The sequence below is a fragment of the Vanacampus margaritifer genome, chromosome 15 (genome assembly GCF_051991255.1).
Source record: "Vanacampus margaritifer isolate UIUO_Vmar chromosome 15, RoL_Vmar_1.0, whole genome shotgun sequence".
NCBI lineage: Eukaryota > Metazoa > Chordata > Actinopteri > Syngnathiformes > Syngnathidae > Vanacampus > Vanacampus margaritifer.
The window spans coordinates 3,047,140-3,070,000 of NC_135446.1; the positions used below are offsets into that span (position 1 = coordinate 3,047,140).

Here is a 22,861-nt window from a genome sequence, read left to right on the forward strand (position 1 = left end):
ACTGTGGTATTTCCAGTTTCCGACTCTGGACCTACACGGTAAAAGGTGGTGGCCGCATACAGCTAAGCTGCAGTTTAGTCAACCCATGAAGGTTTCTTTCACTATTTACCCCAAAAGAGTGCATACCCAATAAAACGTGAATTAGTGATGTATTATACTGAATAAACTGTTTTCCATTTAAAAAAAATAAAAAAGGAATCTTTTAAACCATCTGTCAGTAACATTTTATTTTTGAAAATCGGACTTTTATTTTGAGAACCGGATGTCGTTCTCCGCGCCAGCGTCCCTTTGCGCATACTACCGTAAATCCTAGAGAAGGGCAAACAGAAAGGGCGAACTTGAAATGAAGAGCGGCTGGCTTGCCTCCGTAAAAATAAGAGGCAGTGAACAATTTGGAGTGTTCAATTAACCTGCCATGCAAGTCTTTGGAATGTGGGAGGAAACCGGAGTACCAGGAGATAACCCACGCAAGCACGGGTAGGACATTGCTCCCTGTGGTGGTTGGCCGTCACCCCTCTCAGTGTGGATGAGCTCCTCCTGGGTGCCTTTCCTCACATGGGGCCTCTATCCATACATTCCACTCTTTTTTTGGAACCCCCTGAAAAGCTGGGACCCTGCCCCCTTCGCGCCTCTCATGCTGCGACACACACCTACTCCACCCAGCTGGGCTTTTCCTTTTGCCCATTGTTTATGTGGACACCCGATTGTTCCAATGAAGAGGGCAAAGAGGAACGGGATAAACTTAATGGACATTGCATTGCCCTAACACGTCTGCTTAGCTGTTTCGACTAGCTAAATAAAATGATGCAGTGCAAATTACAACCACAAAAACATTGTTGGAAGTGGACTTCCTTGTGTAAGAACAACACAATATGTTGTGCCCATTACAAGGCTATAAAGAGTCAACTTTCCATAGCAAAGTGAAAAACACAATAAAACTTTCTCCACTATTGTCATGCTAAAGTGTATCAAATAGGTTAATTTGTGAAGAAATGCATGAACAAAAGTAAAATAAATAAAAAAACAGCAATGTCAACAAAAATGGCAAAGAAATGTAATTGTTACAAATGACATCTCCCGTATTAAGTCGATAAGACGTTGGGAAAATATAAGAAAATGACCAGGCGGTATCAATTTTGTAATTATAATTCCAGTTTTATTCAAAAAGAATTGTGCAGAAAATCAACCTAACTATGTTTAATGAAAAAAATTAGCAAATAACCCCTAATTATTTACAATTAACTGTACCAGGATTAAAAAGGACAGCAACGTGAAAAATAAACTTTTTGGAGCTTTTAGCCATGTTAAAATGCTAATTCCTCATCAAAACATGACCAAAGTGGTGTTTTCCTCCATTCGCCCCATAAAGACTTATGTCAACGTCCTGCGTTTCCACTGCAGGACGTTGGGGTATTGGGAGGGGGGTAGGGACTTTCACAGGAACCGTTCTCTCAGCCGGCCCGTTTGTGGCTGTGTCTCCACTGCGGAATACGACCCTGTTCGCGACGTCACCAGTTTCGATCGACACATAAACGGCGTGCGACGGTTTCTCCCGTGACGTCACCCCGTTTGGATGAAGAATATGAAAAAGCAGTGGAACGAAAATTGGCAAAGGATTATTAAGAGAATTGTTTTGGTGGAAGAGACTTAAGCCGGGGATGCATCATCCTCACGCATGAAGGTTAGATAATTTTTTATACTAAATTTTTAGACAATCAGCACGAAAGACCGATCGGGAGTTTATCGGGCAAGCGGAGTACCAACCCTCGAGTAGGACCTCCGCTCGTCCCCGTAAATTCCTGTAAATGTGGCCCGGTTGTGAAGGCTCCTGCAGTGGAGACGCGCACGTACAGGACTGGCCCCATAAATTTATCCCAAAGTTTCTGCGGTGGAAACAAAATGAGAAATTCGAGGTATTTTGTGCTCTCCAAGCACCAGCCCTCCCAACTTGAGAAAACAAGCTGTTGGCTCTTTTTGACATCATTAGGAGCGGATCCAACCCCGCACCACCTCTGCGGGCTAAACGCACGACCACTTTCTCTGAGACCTGTGGGATAGTGACAAAAGTAGCCTTTATCAGTAAACATTCTGTCCAAATGAATTCAAAGCAATCAATTATGTCACATTTGCAATGCCAATGTGCAATGAAATGACAATTGGCCATCTTAAAATCCCAGTTCTGGCTGATACTTGTGTAACGCTTTTTCACTGCTGAAGTTTGTTGGATAAAGCGGAACTATGTGTGTATCGTTGAGTGTTGCTACACGGAGATGTGGGATTGATGTACATGGCAAGCAAGGGAGGTAAAGATCATTATGAACGAGAGTGTCGTCTCTGTCTCACGTACATAGCTAACATTACAAAGTTAACTGAACAAATGATGTAGTGGTTAGTGTGCTTGCCCTGAAAGCAATAAGTTGCAGGTTCACGACCCACTCTGGTGTTTATTCCCTTCCTTCTTTTCTCTCTCTTCTTCCCTCTCCTCCCATCCTCCTCCATGATTTCTTGCAACAAGGAGTCGTTTTGTTTCAAATGTTTATTGAAGAATTGATGGCTTGCCTTGCCTGGCCATTCAGAGGAGTTTTCAAACGCAGAGCCCCAAATAGCAGGCTGCAGCCAGCTCGCAGAGGGCGCGGCAAGCACACGGGGAGAGGCGGGGTTTTACTGAACCGGGCGTGTTACTTCCGCATTAGAAAACTAACCAGCAAAACACCTAATATTTCATGAAAAAGCAGAACGTGAACAGATGCAATTTGGAGCTTTCTGAAATCATGAGTGATGATCAACAAACAATATGATATATATATGTTAACAATAAAAATAAAAATAAACTAAGTTGTGACATTTTTGAGGATGATTTTCTTTGTATAAAAGGAGAGCAAACAAACAAAAAAAAATTTTTTTTTTCACTGCATTAACCAGCATTTAGTTTTTTTAATATTCATTGTAATTCCTATTCTAATTACTAAGAGAGAGTATTCTAACAGTATTCTAACTATAAATGAATAAAATAAGTCTTCATTTTCTGTAATTGTTTACTAAATGTCAAACTCAAAATTCAGGTTAAACTTAAAAGCCGGTGAACAAATCATACGAATAAGGACAATAATGAGCCTATTAGCGATTGTTTTTTTCCTTTTAAATAATGCCAATATTTCACAAATTTTGCGGAGCAGGACTGTATTGAAGATGTGCATGCGGATATCCATTTTTGGTTGTGATTCTTCTCACCAATAACGACCTTCAGTAAAAGAACAATTTACTGCCTGATGTGTGACCGAGCGTCATTGTGATGGGCTGAGGGAGAGGGAGGGAGGGTTGCCGATGGAGAGAGAGGAAGAGAAGGGGGAAGGTAGGCTGGGAGGTTACAGTCCATGCAGTCGGACCTACGGTGACACACGACGACAGAGCCTCTCCTGCAGCTGACACCCACACCAACACACTGTGCTTGGGAATTTTGTATTTTATCCCAAACATCTGCAGGTAAGCCACACTTAGCATGTGTTAGATTGAGAGAAGGTGTTTGGCTGGTTGCATGGCAATGACTTGAAGTCAGCGTGACTGCTCAAGAATGCGTGCGTGTGTGCGTGCGTGCATGTCAGCAAGACGCAGAAAGGTGCTCCAATCCTGGGATTAGCACGGAGGCTGTCAGCACGTCTCTTAGAATATCTGATGGGTCCGATTTAGCCATCACTGAATTCATGAGCGGCGGTGTAGTAATTGACAGTTTTGGAGGAAATCAACAGGTTTTCTGATTTTGAAAAGGAGGTGGGAGGGCAAGTGGTAGAAGGTGTGTGCATCTGTTACAGGCGACAGATTAGAACATTTAGGGAATTAATCTTCTCTCAATGCTCTTTAAACCCCACACGACAACGTGACAACGGATGACATTGCACTGCTAGATATTTCTGGACCAGTTTGCTGGTCATGGTCAATGACATGACAGAACTATTGACCGGCTCGTATGGTGTCATTTGGGAAGCAACTACTTGCTCATTTTGTTGGCAAACGATGCTAATGTTGCTGCATGTTGACTTGACAACAAGTACAGCGACCATCAGCTCCTTCACTGACGGTAGAGACCAAAACGGTGTCTACTTAGGATTCCTTCGGCTGCCTCAGTAACCAAGGATAGTTCATAAGACGTAGCCCCTTTCGCACGAGCCATCTAGACAGCTTTTCCCTAGCTCGCTGTCCTGTGTGCAAGGTCCTGATGCAGTGTGGTAGGATGGAGGTTGACCCAAGAATTTGCCAGATTCTTTCTGACTCAAAACGTAACATCGCAAGTTCCCTATGCAAAATTCTGGGAATGTCAACAAAGCAAATGTTTGCAAGATTCTGATGTGCAATCAGTGTGGGATGGTGAGGTTGATGTCAATCCAAGCATTTGCCAAGCTATTACATAGTATCTGGAGTGTAAGGCCACCGTAGTGTAAAGTATCAATGCGGGATTGTGGAGCTGAAGTCAATCTGGGAATTTGCCAGCTTCCAACATAGTTCCAGAAGTGTAATGGCACCAGTGGGCCAGAGTAAGAAATTTTGCACCAAAGACTCATACCTATGAAGCCCCTAATGACATGGTAGGGGAGAAAAAATAATTTGCGTTCCCTCATAAATAACTGCATTCCCTTGCAAAGATTGTGTTCCCACGCAACATTTGCTTCCCCTTGCAAAAAAAACTTTGCGCTCCCTTGCAAAGATTGTATTCTCTTGCAAAGATTTCAATCCCTCGCAAAGATTGCAATCCCTCGCAAAAACTTTTGAGTTATCTTGCAATAAATGCAAGATAATGCGAAAGTTTTTTGCGAGTGGACGTCTTTATTTATTTATTTTTACGCGTTTATGTAATTCCGGGTCAGTTTGGATACTGTAGCCTCGAAAGTGCAGGTGAGAGGCGGTGGCACCATAGCATAGATATCTACGTACCTTTTCAAAATAAAATTTAATTAAGCTTTCCCACTGCTGTAGATGCTCCCCCCTCGTCGCTTTTGGTCCCATCAAAGTTGACCCGAAAGTACATCAACTCGTTTAAAATAATAATAATAATTCCGTCCCCTCGCAAAAAAATACATTTTCGTTATCTTGTGTTATCATCGCAAAGAAATGCAATTTTTGCAAGAGAACGCAATCTTTGCGAGGGAACACAAAGTTATTTGCGAAGAAACACAAATGATCCCCCCCTATCATGTCACCTTAGGGGCTGCGTACTTACCTTTAACATTAAAGTCCCTTTACTAAATTGGGGCAAAAGTCAACCTGAGCTTTTTTTTCTCCTGTTCCTTTCAGACAGTGTGATTTTGCAGCTTGTCCTGCTATAATAATTAGAAGCATGGCAGTAACGGTGACAACTGTTTTCAACACATAGGGCAGTAGCAGCAAGTTCACACTCTGGTCACACAGACCCTTAAACTTTGTTATGCCTCTGAAACTAAGTGGGAAGCTGGCAAATTCCAAGGTCTTGTATTGGTACCTTACAGAAAAGAAGGTAAAAAGGTGAGGGGAAAAGTAGCTTAGTTGACCAGGGCTTAAGTGCCGAATATTTACAGCCTTGATACTGTTCCAGATGTTGGCACTAACGTTGCTAGGTATCAAATTATCTGAATGTTCAAAACCACAACGGGGGCTGTGCAATTAAAAATAATGCCAGTTCTGCAGATATCCCACTTGCCTCCCAAGAAAGTCAGTGTGAATGGGGTTAATGACAACTTCACTAGATGACCTTGTATCACTTAACCAGTGAGATGTTGGGCTTTTAGACTCAAATCGAAGAAAGACTGTTTTTCAACCATTGGAAATTTGTTGGAACGTTTGGGTGCCTCATCTGTTTCCGGGCGCAATGCAAACTCCTTAAAGCCACATTTGATTGGAGCTCTGACCTCAAACCCATCAAACGTCTTTAACGACAAGACTTGTGTAATGGGGGGAGAAAAAAAATCCCTCCAAAAGTTTGGTAACAAGCTCTTGTAATGGTAGGTGTATACCAAAGACTAGGGTGCTTCCATTCTTGCACGCTTAACCCACTCTATTATTATCAGCAAAGTGGTGCTTGCTTGTGATAGTTGAGACACACACATTGGAAAGTCAGGGGTTTGTACACTTAATGAAAGCGACTCCGGCAGCAAACGTAAAAGACAATCAGGCAGACTACGGCACAGTTGACTCTCCTGGAGTGAGAATGCGACAATGGCATGTCAATGATGTCTCGCTAAACCCTCCGTCGTCCTCCTGCTTCTGCTCTGCTTGGTCAAGCAGCATTACGCCATAATGGAAGGGAGGCTTGTAAATTCTCACTGGCTGTGCTCTTTTTAGGGCTCCTTTCCATTTGCTCTGCTGCCTGTCACAAGAGACAATGCCTTGATTTAAGGGATGAAGTGACAAGTAAAACTAAAAAGGCCTGATAGTGGCACACAGTGGTCTTGTTTTGGAGGTTCTTTTTGGCTGCTATTTTGAAGTGATTCCTGTATTTTATTACAAAACAAAATTTTTAGGTGTATAAGCAAATATAACTCATTTTTGGAGGGCACATTACGACACGCTAACATTGCTAGCTTTCCACTTGATGGGAGCTGACATGTCTAAGGTTGTAGAATACTGTATTATAGACTTTCACACATCAGCCATGAACAACAAATATCTGTCTAGAAGTGTAGACATTAAAAAGTTAGCAGCTAGCTGTTGAACATAGCCAAGCTAAAATACTCCAAGCAACTGTCCCACCATGCAAAAGAGCAAATGAAAAACTAATAACAGTGCTAATAACACAACTAGACAGTTGGGCGACCACATGGGAAGGCAAGAAGCCGACTGGCTGAGATGGAGAAGGGATAGCTCAGCTCACAACTCATTAAGTGCGTAAACACACCTGGGAAATAATCCCAAACAACAACCACGTATGAAGAAATCTGCAAATTACAGAATTTTTTGTGTGATGCGAGTTTCCCCTTACCCACGCACGAGGTGAGATGGAGTGAAAGTGATACCGACGCGTGAAATGTGAGATAAATACATAATGGGAACCCTCAAACGTGTAAGTAATGGATAAACGATGAGTAGATAATTTGGCCAGAAACTCAGGTTAAAATGACATCTTTCCTGCTATCATCTCCACGATAAAATTCGTAAGTGAGTTTGTGTGGGCGCACCAGAGAACGGTGTGCATGGGCTCACAATGGCAAGATGCCCCCAGACGTTCTTCTGTGCGATCTTTGCACGCATGAAAGTCATCCAAAGTGTATAGGTGGACTGCTTGCGTGCTCAAACATGGGCCGAAAAACATCCAGGATGGCTTTAATGTTGTATTGATGAGATTCTAAAAGTAGCAAGTGTGTGGGAAGCATAAGTTTGACCCCCAAACTCACACCCCGCCTTCCCCCGTAGTCATGCCGTGGTCCGGATTAAAGACTTTGAGCGCTAATGGGGAATTAATTTTGCTACAGTGGAATTTTGGCATATTCTCTCCCACGCGAGCGTATGAACACACTAGAGATTTAGAGCCTGCAGGGTGGGAGCAAGAGAAAGGGTGAACCGGGTTTTTAAGGGGGGATACAGGTTGTTGATCTCATAGGGGGGAAATTCCTTTGGTCCCCTCATCTTTTCACTCAGACAACAGTTCAGTGACTTTGAACTGAAAAGAAAAAGGAGGTCCCTTAACCTATTCTTGAGCTGGATCAGACTCCCCCAGCCATATTTTGATGGAAGTCTGAGAAGGTAACACACCGTAATGTAAATAATGACCTTAACATCTAAAAGGAAAACCACTAATTTAAGGGGTCTGAAATACTTAAGTGGTCTTTGGCGGGTGAAGGTTTTTGGGCCTGCAAAGTCCATTAGACGCTTCAAAGGGCTGGCAAATAGATTGATTTGACTTTCCAAAAAATATTAGTCTCACACTGTGTCCTGTTTGTTCTTGTTTTCTAGATGATTTCTCAACATGTAACCGATTTGCAAGACACTGACGACAGTATGCTTCACCTCCACCGGGCATTGGCCCTGATCTTCTGGTGTCTTCTTCTGGTTCACAAGCAGGCCTCAGCTGATGAAGAGGAGCTCTGGGGACCAACACTTTCCAGAGAAAAGCCACAACAAAAGAAATCTGGCTCTTACTGGTGGACCCTGAGTCTGCCAAAGCTCCCGTCCCTTCCATCACTGCCGTTCCGTCTGCCTTTTTATCCTGCCGGGGGTAAAAGCGAGACCGCAGAGGTGAACACAACCGGCCAAGAGTTGTCAGACCCAATCGATCAATCTGGGTCTGGAGATGGGACCATGTCTGAAGCCTCTGCACTTCTCACCAGTTCTACTCAGTTCCAAAGCAGCGTGACTGAGATAAGGACAGAAAGTATTCTCGCAGGAACATCACATTCTCTGCACGTTAGAAATGACAATGACACTCTTGTTGCAACCTCTGCAATGCATATCAGAAATACTCCCACCAGCTCAAGCACGCTGGAACAAAATGGGACACACAGACACCCACCTTGGGACATGACACTAGCATTAACAGTGCAGCACCTCCCAAAGGACGACAAGTTTTTACATACGCTGTCGGCAATGATGGCACCAGGAATCACAGTTCCTCCCGACAAGACAACAAACCCTGGAATGGACATCATACTGACCCCAGCCTTCACCCCCCCTGACAACACTTCAGTGAAAGCACAAGACTCATCAGAAAGTCACACCACTCACACCAGTTTGGGGGTGATCACCACCAGAACTGCACCGAAAGAAGGTAAACAAAGTCAAACAAATCAATGGTGGCGGGAATGATTGTGCAGGGCTAATCAATCGTTGGTTGTCAAAAAGCCTGCATAGAGGTTTGGGCATTTCTGACATGTCAAAGATCATGTTGAAAAGCTGTCAAGTGCTATTAGATACAAGTTTATATCACAACTGCATTGATGAAAGGCTGTAAATTCAGCTTCAAAAGAAAAGCTTAGGATTCTCTTATCTTTAATGGCCCACCCTGTTGACTTATCAGTACCAAAATTAAGTGAATTTTTGTATAACCTGTTTTCATAGAGGTTGCTTGAAAAGGGAACGAGTGAAAATGGTTTGCTTATAAAAAACAAAGTGACATTGCGGGAACATCCTCTCTTTCCAAAGCCCATCCCCCACCTGCACAGACGGTACCTGTATGCTTAATAATCATGATAAAACCCACCTGCAGGTGCAGACACATCCATCACGTCGGCCGGGTGAGAGGTTAGGCCGGAAGCTGAACAGTCGATTAATTCAAGCCTGCGGGTGAAGGGGAAGATGGGGTTGGAGAAGGTGCTCCTTGCAGGGAAAGCTGTCATATAAATGTGCTTAAAGTGACACTGGAGGATGCTAACAGTACAAGCATTGCACGTAACATACAGGATAAACAGACAGCCCAATGCTGTCGGCTGTCATTTTCACACCTTGGTTAAGATTTTACGAATGAATAAAGACAAGAAGTTCTATCTTTAAACCCAATCACCCACCACATGATATGGCCAGGCACTGGCTCTAAACCGCTACCAGTGCTTAAAACAACACAAAAAGTTGCCAACATGCACACATGAATGCTTACATTTTGTAAAGCATGTCCAATCATCCAAATTTTGTAAGCTGTCATACCAACGCATTGCTCAAGAGTTTCAGGATGACTTAAACCTTTTAGCCTTAAACCCAATCACTACATGGACAAGACACTGGATGGCTGACATTACTAATGGTTAAAACGATACAACTAGATTCAATGCAACTTCTAGATGGAATAAAACAGTCAAATCACAGCACATGCACATCGAAATATCAATGCAATTAGGCTACGGAGATCCACACAAAGTACCATGGATGACTGGCTGCATAAAAGTGGAGGCCAGGCTGACCCATTTGACAGAACTGGGTTAAGATACGCAGTCATTTCACTCTAAGTGCAGTGTAGTGTTAAACTATTATTTTGTGTGTGTGTGTGTGTGTGTGTGTGTGTGTGTGTGTGTGTGTGTCATTTCTCTCTGAAGACACCCAGATCTTAAACCGCTCGTTTCTTCACAGCTAAGACAGATCAGGTGGATGAGGAAGATGCGGCCACTGATGTCTATACGACGGATGTTTCAACGCCACTAGCAACGTCACTGCCAGGAAAAATTGGTGAGCTAAGAGTTCTGCTTGTTCCCCACCCTTAAACTGCATGAGTCTGCATCCAATCTCTTAGTTGAAGGGAGGTCAAATCTTGTCATTTCAGATGCTCAGTAAAAAATGTTTCATCTAACACCATCAACGATATACAATCGAGAAAGTGCTGTCTAATAAAAGTGCTGCTGCCATTATTGTCTTGCTATTTCCCTCATGGCATACAACATGTACAACTCATGATGAAAATTGATCTATGATAAAAATATGTGGCCCAATTCGCAGGAGCAGCTGTAACCCACTTCTACCGCTTGCTCCAGAATAGCAAAAGTGATTTCTCCAGAAATAGATTTGTTAAATGTGTCACTTATTTTAGCGGAAGTCATCTTGTTGACTAGTTCAATGTGTGAAGATGACTCTGGATGGCCTATTTGCCCTGAGAGGCCTCAGCAGGTGGATTTGCAACAGCTGGGAATCAAACCCGGGATACAGCAGTCTGTCATTGGGTTCTTAGACCAAGCACTGCAGATGTGACCGAGTTGTTCCCACAGGAATATGTCACGTGACCTAGCGGCACACAGCAGAACCTAAATTCTGAGATCTGTCCTTGCTCTGTGGTCCACCAGACTGTCAGCACAGACGTGCGCTGATGTTAGTGCAAAGACAAGTCCACCCATGCCTCCCTAGCGTGGCATCTCAATCGCCCTGGAAAGAAAACACACAGACCGACGTTTCTGAGCCACACATCCTTATCGATTTGACCTTCTGGTCATACCTCCCCCTATAGGTTAATGCTTCTGGTCTGGCAGGATGACATCATAGCAGCATGTTTTAAATGAGGCAAAAACATTGCTGAATATGCACCCAAGTTCTGACAACAGACTAATAAAGTCCAATTGCTGCACCATGCTGAGCTAGGGGTGTTGTATTTCCTCCAGCTTGACGTTTGCATTACGGCTGCAATAATCCAGAGGCTTAAATGGGGTGAAAACGCTACAATGTGACTACTTGTGAAAATGCTCCGTCACTGAGGTACAGTAAAAGCAGACGTTTCTCTTTTTGCAACTGGGGCAGGCAAGCGCAAGTTAAACATGATTGTCCCCGTTAAAACAAAATACCAACCCACCAAAGGGAGTGTGCCATTTGAAGGTGGCGGTTTATGAAAACATAAACAAAATGAGCAAATTAGGGGACCAGAAAATGGAGGGATGGGAAAAATAACCAATAAAAAGGTGTGAAACCACATGAAATCTGCAAAAGGAAAATTTGTGGGCCTGTTTGGTATGCTTATTTCTGATCTCTAAATGTATTATCCATGTTTTTAGATCCATTTTGATGTACACATTTCCTACAAAACAAGACAAAACCAGCCCACATTGTGATTGCCGATATTGCCAGGTTACTCTCGAGGTTTGGGGTCCATTAAGAGAGCCTGGTTCTTGATAAGCCTGAAGCAAAATGATGGATGAGCCAGCACACATGACAGCAACTAATCTCTCCCTCTTGCTACGCCATAGTAGTTCTCAGTATGTTTCTTTCTGGGGTGGAAAGAAAGCAGTAATGTGGAGAACGGTTGATTTATGGTATTAACAAGGGTATAATTTAATTGAAAGTCAAGAAAACTGATTTTATGCTTTTTTGTAGTGACTACAGCAGGAAGGTCACAAAAGCTTCAAACCGAGACCTGGATGTCAAACCCGGCGAGCGACAACGTCACGCTCCTTCCAGACTGCAATAAAGAACACTTGTCAGGCGACTGGGAATCAATGACATCATCAGACATGAAGCCGGCACAAAACACCACAAGCACAAACCAGTCAAGCAGCCCTTCGGCATTCTCGTCTCCTCTCATGTTGGTTCCGCTATACACAGACTGGAACAGCGCCATGGCAGCCTGGGGCCTGGCCTGGGAGGCACACGTGTATGGCGCCGGTTGTGTCTTTGCGATGCTAACATTGGCTTCTGCACTCAACCTTCTCTGCTTGCCCCTGCGCTGTCCATCTGGTTGTGGCTACTTTGCTCTGGTCAGCCTGTTTCTATTGGCCGCCGGGGGGACCAGATCTTTCTTGCTCCTGTACGACGCATATGGCCACCAGGACCGCTTGCCCTCCAGCGAGGCCTCGCTGATGCTCTATGAGGCACCGTTCCCTTGCCTAACGGCAGCATTCGGCTTGGTTTTCCTTCTGCTTTCCATGCGCTCCAGGATGCAGCTTTCCTACTCTGCCTTCCAAAGACCTTGCTTCTTGGCCTGTTTGGTCACCTTGCACTTCACTGCTGCCTTCGGTCCAGGGACCATGCTGAAGTTTTACCAGCAAAAACCTCCACTTTCCCTTTTCCTGTCACTCATCTCCCGTGGAGCCTTTGTAGCCCTTGCCACTTTCCTGTCCACTGCTTATTTTGTGTTCTACGTCTACGTGCGAGCAGACTCCAAGCACATCTACCACCTGAACAACACTTCCCCGACACCAGCCGAGCGATATAACCACTGCCCCTTCGCCGAGAGCCGCGACTGGGATCGTGCAGCCGTAACAGTTAGTCTTTCCGCGCTGTTTTGTTTAACCTGTGCGGGACTGCAGCTGTACGCGATGCTCAATGCTATTGGTATCACTGGGGGAGAGGAAGTCTTCCATCCGTGGTGCTGGTGGGCTTTTCAATTCAGCTGCAGACTGTCTGAATTAGGTGTCTGCCTCACCTTGGCGCTGGTAGTGGCACAACCAGTCTACTGCTCTGACCAGCTACCGTCCGCTGGAAGCTGTTGGACTGAACTGCTGGCGTCAAAAGCACCCATCCTTCCAGGGAGCTGCCAGTGGAGCTTAGGCCATCCGGAGAAACTTGCTATTGTGGACACGGTCGGCCTCGGTGAGACAGAGAACCTTCCTCTCTACACTCTCACGGACGAAAGGTTGTCAAGCAGTCTAAACAGGCTAGACTTTCTGTACCACAGCAACCGGGCTCTGGCCTATCAAGATCCTGAAGTGAATTCGGACATGAAGGACTTGCAGAAACTTGGAAATGGAGGTGGTGGAGAGCAGTCAGGTGGATCCTCCTTTACAAGCGGTTCCACTACAGACCTGAGGCCGCCGTCGCCCATCAATTTACGTCGCAGCATCGACGAGGCCCTCTTCGGTGAGGCGCTTTTTCCTATGAGCCTCTTCAGCACAACCAGGCCCACACAGAGCAGCAACTTATCCATGAACAACCACTGTGCACTTCCTAGCCTCCGTAATCCCAACCTAAATGATCCGGGCCTTTACCGAACCTTCTCTTGTACAGAGTTAACTTCCAAAGCAGGGGAGATTATGGTCGGGGGTCGTCCATCTCCATCACTGTCCTCTTCCAGCTGCTCGTCTCCCGAGCGTTGGAGGGGGAGCTCCCTGTATCGAGCATCCATCGGAGACTCATCAATGATCCTCTGCCCAATTCCAGAAGCACAAGCTCAGCAGCAGAGAAACCTTCAGAGGCACTACCAAACGCTGGGGGCCACCTCGCAGGAAAGCCTTGACCTAGATATGTCGTCTGAGGCCGACCGATCGGTGCAGGAGGAGTTTGTAAGCGCTTGCAGACAAATTGATGCGCTTAGCATCTGCAGCGAGACCATTGACTTGTAATGGACAAAGACTTGACGCGAGGACTGTAATGTAAGTGTTGATTTTGGCAGCAGCTTTAGAAGTCATGGTAAACTACAGCTGCCGAAATGACACATTTGGTAGGCGCATCCTTAAATGGTCATTAGTGAATGTCTATGCGGGTTTAAGTGCCAAAAGTGTCAGAAATAACAGGTAGCTTTTTAAGTTTTACACTTTCTCTGCCTAATAAGTAAAACATGTGTTTGTCAAGTACAGTGGAACCTCAGAGTTTGAACATCTTGGAACTCGTACAATTCGGACTTCAACCCAAAAATCGGAGTAAAAATTGCGTCGGAGTTTGAACTCATTTTCGGAGTTCGAACACCCAAACAAAGCAAGCTAAGCCATACCTTGAAAACGGGTAGCCGAGTGAATCCGAGCAATATCGAATGCTCATGTTGCGGTAGTTGAGACAATGCAGTGCTCATTTCCAGTCAGATCGTGAATACTCCTGGAGGTGCTGCATACTCGCGAGGGCATTTTGATTTTTCCACGACAATTTTCTTCGCCATGGGCCCAAAGAAAGACAACAGTGCCAGTGGCAGCAAAGAAAAACAAACAGTGCTACAAACCACAGTGGAATTAGGAAGGAGATTATCGCGCAGTTGTAACTACCGTGGCTACTTCTGTAAATACTGGCACAAGGACCCTCCTTAGCTGTTCAACAACGTGCCTGACGTTAAACAATGCACGCAAGGACCACTTAGTAGTCTAACAATATGCCCAATGTAAAATACACAAACTCAGCACTGAACTAAAGCTAGCATTAACATAGCATTTATCGTCCACTGATGCCATCACACCATAACAGGTAAGGTAAGCTATTTTTATTGTTTAAATACTGTGTACTGTAAATAGAATAGAAATTAAAATAGGAATTTTCTGTTTTTGGAGCTTGGAAACGGATTAATTGCATTTACATTATTTCCTATGGGAAAAAATGTTTCGGAGGTTGAACAATTCGGACTTTGAACACTTCGCAGGAACGAATTATGTTCAAACTCCGAGGTACAACCGTATAGCCAAAATAACAAATACCTAACCCAATAATGGATACAACAGTTAATAGTTTAGTGCATTAGTGTATTACTTAGCACTTATAAAATACTATCCACTGAAGTTTAATTTAACTTGAGCACAACCTCCCAAGGATGCAAGTAAGCAAGTGGGCGTCCTCTGCTGGCCATTCCCTTAAATATTTTTTACATGAACTGCTACCCTGCGCTTACTAATTTATATAGGCAAAATGCATACACACAGTTTAATAAAGTTTATTTGTAAACAAATGACTGCCCCCCCCCCACACACACACAAACACACACACACACACACACACAAAACAGCTGACGAGAACAGTTTATTTTCTTTATTTGTTTTACCAAATTGAACAGTAAAGCAGCTTCTCCTCTGCAGAGTGCTTTTTAAACGATAAACAGGTGGTCTCCCAAAAAACACTCAAAACCCAGTCTTCTCCATTCAGGATTTAAAAAAACAAAAGAACAACAAAAACATGTCATAAAGTCTGAATATAGGAACTCAAGTTTTATATTGTCATGTACTTTTCTGCACATTTTCTTTAGATTACAAGACTTTTGTTAGTCAATCGAACCCAGTGCTGGGAGAAGTACTTTCGCTTTAGGTAGAAACTGTGAGGCCTTAGCTTAAGACCACATCAAATACATTTCATAATACAACAGAGATACAAGCGCAGCGAGTTGTTTTTAATGGGACCTGTTCACATGTCAAGGCATTTTTCCGGTAAAAACAAAAGGTGTTGAAAAAACAACAACAAAAGCGTAGGAATGAGCGTAACACAAAGTAACAAACAGGCTGCTTGTTTTGTTTGTTTGCACTATATTTGGTTTTGACGTTCCAAAAAGAGCACGTATAAATACATTTGGCAGTACATATGCAGTTACAACAAAGAGCAATAAAAATACAACCACGTTGGGCTTGTGGAAAAAGGACATGCATATCAAAAACCCTTCATTGCTCCATCCAAAGGCCAGATGAAACTGTACAGCTTTCATATAACAAACCCAATCGTGGAAAAATACCTGATTATATTCAGTTTTTGGTCCTGTCATGTGATATTTGGGCTCATGAATGACTGGAGGCGGCTCAGCTGATTGTAGGTGGCGCCTGAGTGTCTTAAGTAAACAAGAGAACTCGCCCCGTAAAAAAAAAACAAAAACGTAGTGCCACGACGCAAGACTTAAATGTGATGTTGAGGAACATCTGGAAAGCCAGACGTGCCGCTTTTTGAGTGCAAATAGCCTTCCGCTATTCCCCTACTCTGCCAGCCTGTGCACTTGATGTTGGTGGAAAGAGAGTCGGGTGTGGCGATGAACAAGAGGTGGGTGGGGTGGTTGTTTTGTTGTCATTTAAACATTTGGTCACTTTCTTTTCTTTATTTTCTTTAATAATGTGGTATGGTGGCCCATCCGCAGCTCAGTAAAGACGCTTCTCGTAACTGTTGAGTTGAGATGCAAGGAAACACAATTAGTGCTGGATGTGTCATTTCAAGTGCGGTATCCATTTTGTTTAATGGTTAGCTGCTGCATTAAAAACTACTCAAGCGCATGCAAGACTTCCACACTGTTCTTAGAAAAGTTCGGAAGTGTTGCTAGTGAGAATGCTAAAAGGGTTAATAGTCTTCTACTCTTTTTGTTAACAGCCCCACTTGAGGAATTGCTCCTAAGCCCAACATCACATTTTAGAGTTCATTTTTATTTCATCCTGGAAATTACAGAGTCAAAAACTACTTTGGTTGTTATTATATTTGAGCAAAAACCTGTTCAAATGAATCCATACAGGAATATCCTATACTTCATCTTGAGAGCCTCGAGATCATGCTAGGATTGTTTGACACAAAAGAACTTCCTTTAAAATGCTCAGCATTATTAATTAACACTACTACTACTACTACTTAATCTTAATACTCATTTAAAAAAAAATGGTATTATGTTTTTTTTCCATTGATTTGGCTTATCCATTATTTCTAGATGTTTCATGGCGACATTCAGGTCTTCTTCAGCTTAAGAACTGTGCTCTCAACTATGCTAGGAAAAATTGGCACTGTCATGTCTGTCTGAAAAATATTTGATTATTATAATATGAAGCAAAATGGATTTCTTTTGCCACCTTTATGTGTCATTTCCAGCAATTTTAACAAAAAATGTGGATGATTTGAGTGTTTCATTTTACAACTGAAGCTATTTTTTTTTAATCATTTAAATGGTTAAGCATGAAGCGTGCTCGAGGTTTGTAATGTTGGAAAAAGTGCCACTTACGAGTGAAGTCCATGAACGCCTCCTTCCACCTGTGCCGACATGGTCCTCTTCTCAAACTTAAGCTCTCCAGAGTACATCATGGAGCTGACAAAAATAACAAACATGCGTTTAGCTGCTGTTGTTGAATGATATGTGAAAGAAGAATTTACGCTATCCTTCACCGGAGCACCGAGAGACTTTTGGCCCCGATGTCCTGGCAGCCATGTTGGATACCGGCTATGAGGTACGGTACAAACTTGTGGATGGAACCCTTGTCCTGCACCGAGCCCGACACGCCCTGTGCTACCTTCACGGCGTCGCCCTCGCTGTTATGTTGAAGAAAAAAAGAAAAAAAACACCCGTCACTTGTGCACCTCACACTTGTTTTTATGATGTGACGTGACTTGAGTGCACCTGAAGTAACGTTTCTGGCTGCTGGTGCTCTTCTCCATGGCATCGAGGGAACCCATGCCACGGTACTTTTTGAGCCGCACGCCGTCTGAGAAGAAGTACTCACCGGGAGCCTCGGTGGTCGCTGCCAGCAGGGAGCCCATCATGACTGCGGCAGAAAAAGACGGAAAACTTTTAGACAAGAAATTAGGATTTTAAGCGTCCTTTCGACATGCTTTTGCCAAAGCATAGGGGCTTTGAGCTTGACACCTGCGCTCTAGATTATGTTAGGACGATTTTGATATTTCTTCAAATGGGTCTAATATTGGTTCCTTGTTATTTCCGACACTCTTATGTTATTTCCTGGCTTTGTCGGATGCATACGAGTCTACCTTGGGGCCCAACTTTTCCTGTAAAAAATGGCCTGGGGCCCATTCAGAAATTTTTATTAAATTAAATTAGATAAGATTTATGTTGACTTATTATTGTTTGTTTTTAATAAGGAAATCTAGTTAAGGTTTATAAAATCATTGTTAAATAACATGATGCAATGTGGTTATCAATGACATATATTTAAACAAACAGTAAACACTGACACCCAATAAGATGCCCAACAAGCCGGAATCAACTTGTCTGTTTTTGTGTACGTTTATATGGATTTTTATTTTTTTTTTAACCAGATTGATAACGGTGATTCACTCAAGGGAGTTCTTCACATTATCAATCTCTGGCAGTGCTCCTTGTCGATTTGCTCGGGAATCTGCGAGAACAGAATTAATTGCAGCGTCCATTCGTCTATGGGCGCATTCAGACCATTAAAGTTCCTAAGTCTGCTTGTTTGGTCTCAACCAAAAGCAGACTTTTTTTTTTCTTCGTTTGGTGCGGTTCATAGTCACACTGTGCTTTTTGCAAATGGACTATATTGCGTAATCACGCCGACCCGCATGACGATCTGTGCTCCCATTGGACAAAAATGACGAGGGGCTGAACGCATAGCAAAACCTGGAAATAGAAGAAAATAAGAAATTAAATTCCGACGTGCTGCATTACTTCTGTGCATATTTTGGCATTATTAGATGCAAGATAGTTGTGAGCTTCAAGAGCAACTCATTCAACGGAGGTTCCGCGGCGCTGTTTCAAATTTTGGAACAGCCTTGTCGATTGCATGCATTCGAAGGAGCCGTTGCGCGTTCCCCGCCCCACAACATGCTGACTGCAGCGTGGTGAAACAGAATACGGATGATTATGAATGGATTTAGCACAATACTAATGGGCAATATTACAGATTGTTTTTTCTACGCGGAGCGGGATATTCTTGTTTTAAAAATACCCTGATACATGTGTACAAAGCCTCAATTGAAAGCTGCGGCCGTCGCGGCCCAGAGTTACAAAACTGAAATTACTTTGCGGCCCACTAGTTGGCGCTCAGGACCCAAATTGTTAAGAATCACTGATCTAGATTATGCTAGGATGAGTTGGCATAACCGACAGTTTCCTCAAAATTATCTCAACGATTTTACTTTTTTTATTTTTCATAAATAACGCTATGTCATGAATGTGGTGGTAAAGAGAATGATTATTTCTTTGTGTTGGCGACGTTCTTACTGGTGGACGCTCCCAGCGAGAGTGCCTTGACCACGTGTCCCACCGTCTGGATGCCACCGTCAGCGATGACAGGCACGCCGAAGCGCCGAGCGTACTCGGCCACCTTATACACAGAGGTACCCTGAGGCCGCCCGCACGCCATAACTGCAAACACAGAAACAGATGCTGATAATTGGGGCAGACTCTGCCTTGGCAACCCAGAACAGCAAGATAACTAGCGCAGCCAGGAGGTGTCTCTATGGGCTGCGGTTACCACGGGCAACCATGAGAAGGCACATAAAGAACAAAGCTGTACAAAGGGTACCTTCCTGCGTGATACAGATGGAGCCGCAGCCCATGCCCACCCGCAGTGCGTCCACACCAGCATCGATCAGATTCTTGGCTTGCGCCGCTGTCACCACTGAAAAGGAAATGGGGTTATTAGAGCAAGCAACCTACGGCGTGTGGTTCACAGGTGTAGTTCTCTATTTTTGGTTTGGTTTGGTTTATTGAACATAATATAAATGCAATACAAAATATAAAATAAAAGTGAAAGAAAGAAAATACAAGTTTAAAAGGAAAATAATTATTATTAAAGTCAGAATATACACGTAGGGAGTAGGAAGTACAAGAACTTATTTAGTTCTCCCATTTGGCCTGATGTGCAATTTTAAGAGTTGAAAGTTGCCCACAATGTTTAACAAGCTAATACAAGAAAAACTCAAATTTTTTTAAGACCTTTTATAAAAACACAATTCAAACTTAAAACTATAATTATATCACAATATTTGATATTTTGCAATATTTTTTATATATTATAAATTAAGCACTATGTATGTTTTTAAAAATATTACTTCTTTATGTGTTAACCAACTAAATCCACCTACTGACATTTAAGAAAATGAAACATTAACTTAATTAACTCTTCTGATTGGTTTTGCAGGTAGTAAACATTTTGGAAATATAACACGAAACAAGGGGTTACACAATTTACCAAACATGGTACGAAAATGTGACAATATGGCATTTTGAAGCTCCACTGACTTACCATTTCCTCCAACCACTTGCAATTCTGGAAATTTCTGCTTGATGTAGTTTATCATGTTGATCTGAAACACGGAGTTGCCCTGTGATGAGTCCTGGGGAAAAAAAAAAGTTATGTCATTTTTTAAAAATGTGTTGTTGTTTTTTTTGGGTCTGCGGTAAAAAGACCCACCAACACCACCACGTCCACGCCCGCCTGCACCAGCAGGTCCAGCCTGTACTTGTCGTCATCGCGGGTGCCGATGGCGGCGCCGCACAGCAGCTGCTTGCGCGAGTCTTTGGAGGCCAGCGGGTAGTCCCGGTTCTTTTTCAAATCCGTCCTGGCGATGATGGCCACCAGCTCGTCGTTGTCGTTCACAATGGGGAGCTTGCCTGGTTTGCAGCAACAATGTCAACAAATGGAGGGAGAGAGAGAGCGAGAGAGAGAGAAAAACAAGATTGGCGTTTTTACCTTTTTTGCTGCGCTGCAGAATGTCATTTGCTTCTTTTAGGGTGACACCTGCCGGAGCGACCACTAGTTCCTCCCTCTTTGTCATTGCCTGAAACAGCACAAGCAAGAGTATTTATATATATTTTCCTATTCAATATCTATCCCTGGCTAAGCTATTGTATGAATTTCCACTCAGCACACACCTCCGCCAGGGGCTTGGTGTGGTCTTTCTCAGACAGGAAGTCGATATCTCTGGAGGTGACGATGCCCACCAGCTTTCCACCCATTTTGCCCGTCTCGGTGACGGGGATGCCTGAGAAGCCGTGTCGCACTTTGGCTTCAAGCACATCACCGACCGTCTGGTGCGGGCTCATGACCACTGGGTCCGTGATAAATCCTTGCTCGAATCTCTGAGTCACGTGTGTAGAAATAAGATTTTTTTTTTTTTTTATGACTGGGTTGATGATGACATGGTAATGCCAGCATACCTTAACCTTGCGGACCTCATTGGCTTGGAATTCGGGTGTGCAGTTGTGGTGGATGAAGCCAATGCCTCCCATTAGCTGTGAAATCAATACTATTTCTTTGAAATGGCATAATCAGAATAACAAAAGCACCCATGTGATCAACATCTTACCGCCATTGCGATGGCCATTGCAGATTCTGTAACAGTGTCCATGGGGGAAGAGATGAGGGGGGCCTTCAATGTGATCTTCTTGGTTAGCGCTGATGTTAAATCCTGCAACAACAAAAAATCAAAAACATAAACAGGTGTATTATTATTATTAAAACGTTATTTAAAAACAATAAAACATTAATAGACAACATAAATAAATTAAATATATGAGTAAATAAAACAGGGGGGGGAAGAAAATCAAGCAAGTCCGGACAGGGAAATATAATTGTTAACAAATGAATAACTAAATAAATACATATTTTAATTAAAATAGTTACTCAAGAGGTAAATACATTTCAAAATAAATACAAGAAATGGCTTGTTTAATTGACATATGAGCCAATTCCTGACCACTTCCAGCAAAATAATCACACAATAATAATAAGTTAGAGACTACTCTGTTCAATGAAATGAGCCAGTGCCCCTGACAGCCAAAATTAATTAAAAAATAAATAAAATACAGTAAATAAATGAATAAGTATTTATTGTGTGCCGTGGCTCAGGGTGTGGAGATGGTCATTCAGTAACCAGAAGGTCGGCTGTTCAATCCCCACTCTCCCCAAGTCATGTGTCATTGTGTCCTTGGGCAAGGCACTTCACACACATTGCCTCCAGTGCTAATCACACTGGTGTTTGGAAGGTGCAAATGTTTAGTGGTGGTCGGAGTAGGCACACACTGGCAGCCATGCGTCCGTCAGCCTGCCCCAGGGCAGCTGTGGCTACTTAAGTAGTTTACAGACACTACAGTGTGAATGTGTGAGTGCATGAATAAGGTATCCATTCCATTGTAAAGTGTCTTTGAGTGTCTAGAAAAGCGCTATATAAATCTGATGCATTATTATTATCATTATTTCATATTGGAACAGGAGCTGAATGAGCCAATCATATTTTTTCAGTTCAAGTACAAATTTTATCAAGAGTGCCTGAGATACCTGCTTCCCACGAGGGGAGAGGGGTAATCTGCGTAACAATAATAACGACATTCCTGCTACATGGGAAAGGGTCAAATAAATTCTTATCAGATGTTGAATAGCAAGTGGGCTGCTTTTCTCACAAGGTGGAGGCAGGGGGGGAGCCACCTCACACTTCCATTTAGAGAGCACGCACTGAGATGTGAGATTCCACCTGTCGGAGCCAAATGTGGACTTGTTTTTGCTTGTCAAGCATGAATGGGCACACTGTACAGAACAGAGGCCAAGTGGGACACAAAGGACCGGGACTGTGAGACCACATTAGACCAATGACAAAAAGGTCAAGTGTCTAAAAAGGCACTAAAAAAGCAAGAAGACAAAGTTGACGACGTGTCTCTCACCCAATCAACACGCAGCTCTGTAAATTTGGTACTTGACAATGCACCCTTTATTTTAATTTGATTACTACTTATTCTCTACTGGAAGCATGGTGTTATATGAATATTTGTTAACTTGATTTTTTTTTTATATATATATATATATATGGCAGCTACTCCAGCCTGGTTAGCACATGTGACTCACAGTTCAGAAGTTATGAGTTCTAATCCAGGCTGCAGCCTTCCTGTGTGTAGTTTGTATGTTCTCCCTGTGCCTGCATGGGTTTTCTCCCGCATTCCAAAAACATGCATGGTAGGTGAATTGAACACTTGAAATTGTCCCTTGTGATTATGAAAGGTTGTTCCTTGTTCCTTGTGCCTTGTGATTGCCTCGTGAGCATTTCAGGGTGCAACCTGCTGTAGCGATAATTGATGTTGTCTATTGGACAAATT

The 22,861-nt window shown here is 43.2% G+C and overlaps 2 protein-coding genes across 6 annotated transcripts in view; one reads left to right on the top strand and one right to left on the bottom strand.

The window, feature by feature from the left end:
* Window positions 1-3,389: 3,389 nt before the first annotated feature.
* Window positions 3,390-15,138, top strand: prrt4b (proline rich transmembrane protein 4b). The gene is made up of 4 exons (XM_077544001.1): window positions 3,390-3,483; window positions 7,918-8,728; window positions 10,021-10,116; window positions 11,743-15,138. The coding sequence occupies exons 2-4, from the start codon at window positions 7,918-7,920 to the stop codon at window positions 13,704-13,706; spliced, it is 2,871 nt and encodes a 956-aa protein (XP_077400127.1). The 5' UTR covers window positions 3,390-3,483; the 3' UTR covers window positions 13,707-15,138.
* The window catches only part of impdh1b (IMP (inosine 5'-monophosphate) dehydrogenase 1b), a 27,039-nt gene continuing 19,253 nt past the window's right edge, over window positions 15,076-22,861 (bottom strand). For 3 of the 5 annotated variants that reach the window (XM_077544004.1, XM_077544003.1, XM_077544005.1), the window contains 12 exons: window positions 21,082-21,183; window positions 20,933-21,007; window positions 20,648-20,854; window positions 20,466-20,553; window positions 20,187-20,386; window positions 20,019-20,109; window positions 19,296-19,391; window positions 18,992-19,135; window positions 17,411-17,555; window positions 17,179-17,322; window positions 17,018-17,101; window positions 15,076-16,197 (listed from right to left, as the gene is read on the bottom strand). In XM_077544004.1, the coding sequence (XP_077400130.1) occupies window positions 16,176-16,197; window positions 17,018-17,101; window positions 17,179-17,322; window positions 17,411-17,555; window positions 18,992-19,135; window positions 19,296-19,391; window positions 20,019-20,109; window positions 20,187-20,386; window positions 20,466-20,553; window positions 20,648-20,854; window positions 20,933-21,007; window positions 21,082-21,183 (1,398 nt within the window). In that variant the 3' untranslated portion in view covers window positions 15,076-16,175. Of the gene's footprint in view, window positions 16,198-17,017; window positions 17,102-17,178; window positions 17,323-17,410; window positions 17,556-18,991; window positions 19,136-19,295; window positions 19,392-20,018; window positions 20,110-20,186; window positions 20,387-20,465; window positions 20,554-20,647; window positions 21,008-21,081; window positions 21,184-22,861 lie in introns of all 5 variants that reach the window. The other 2 variants (XR_013288312.1, XM_077544002.1) reach the window with 2 other exon arrangements.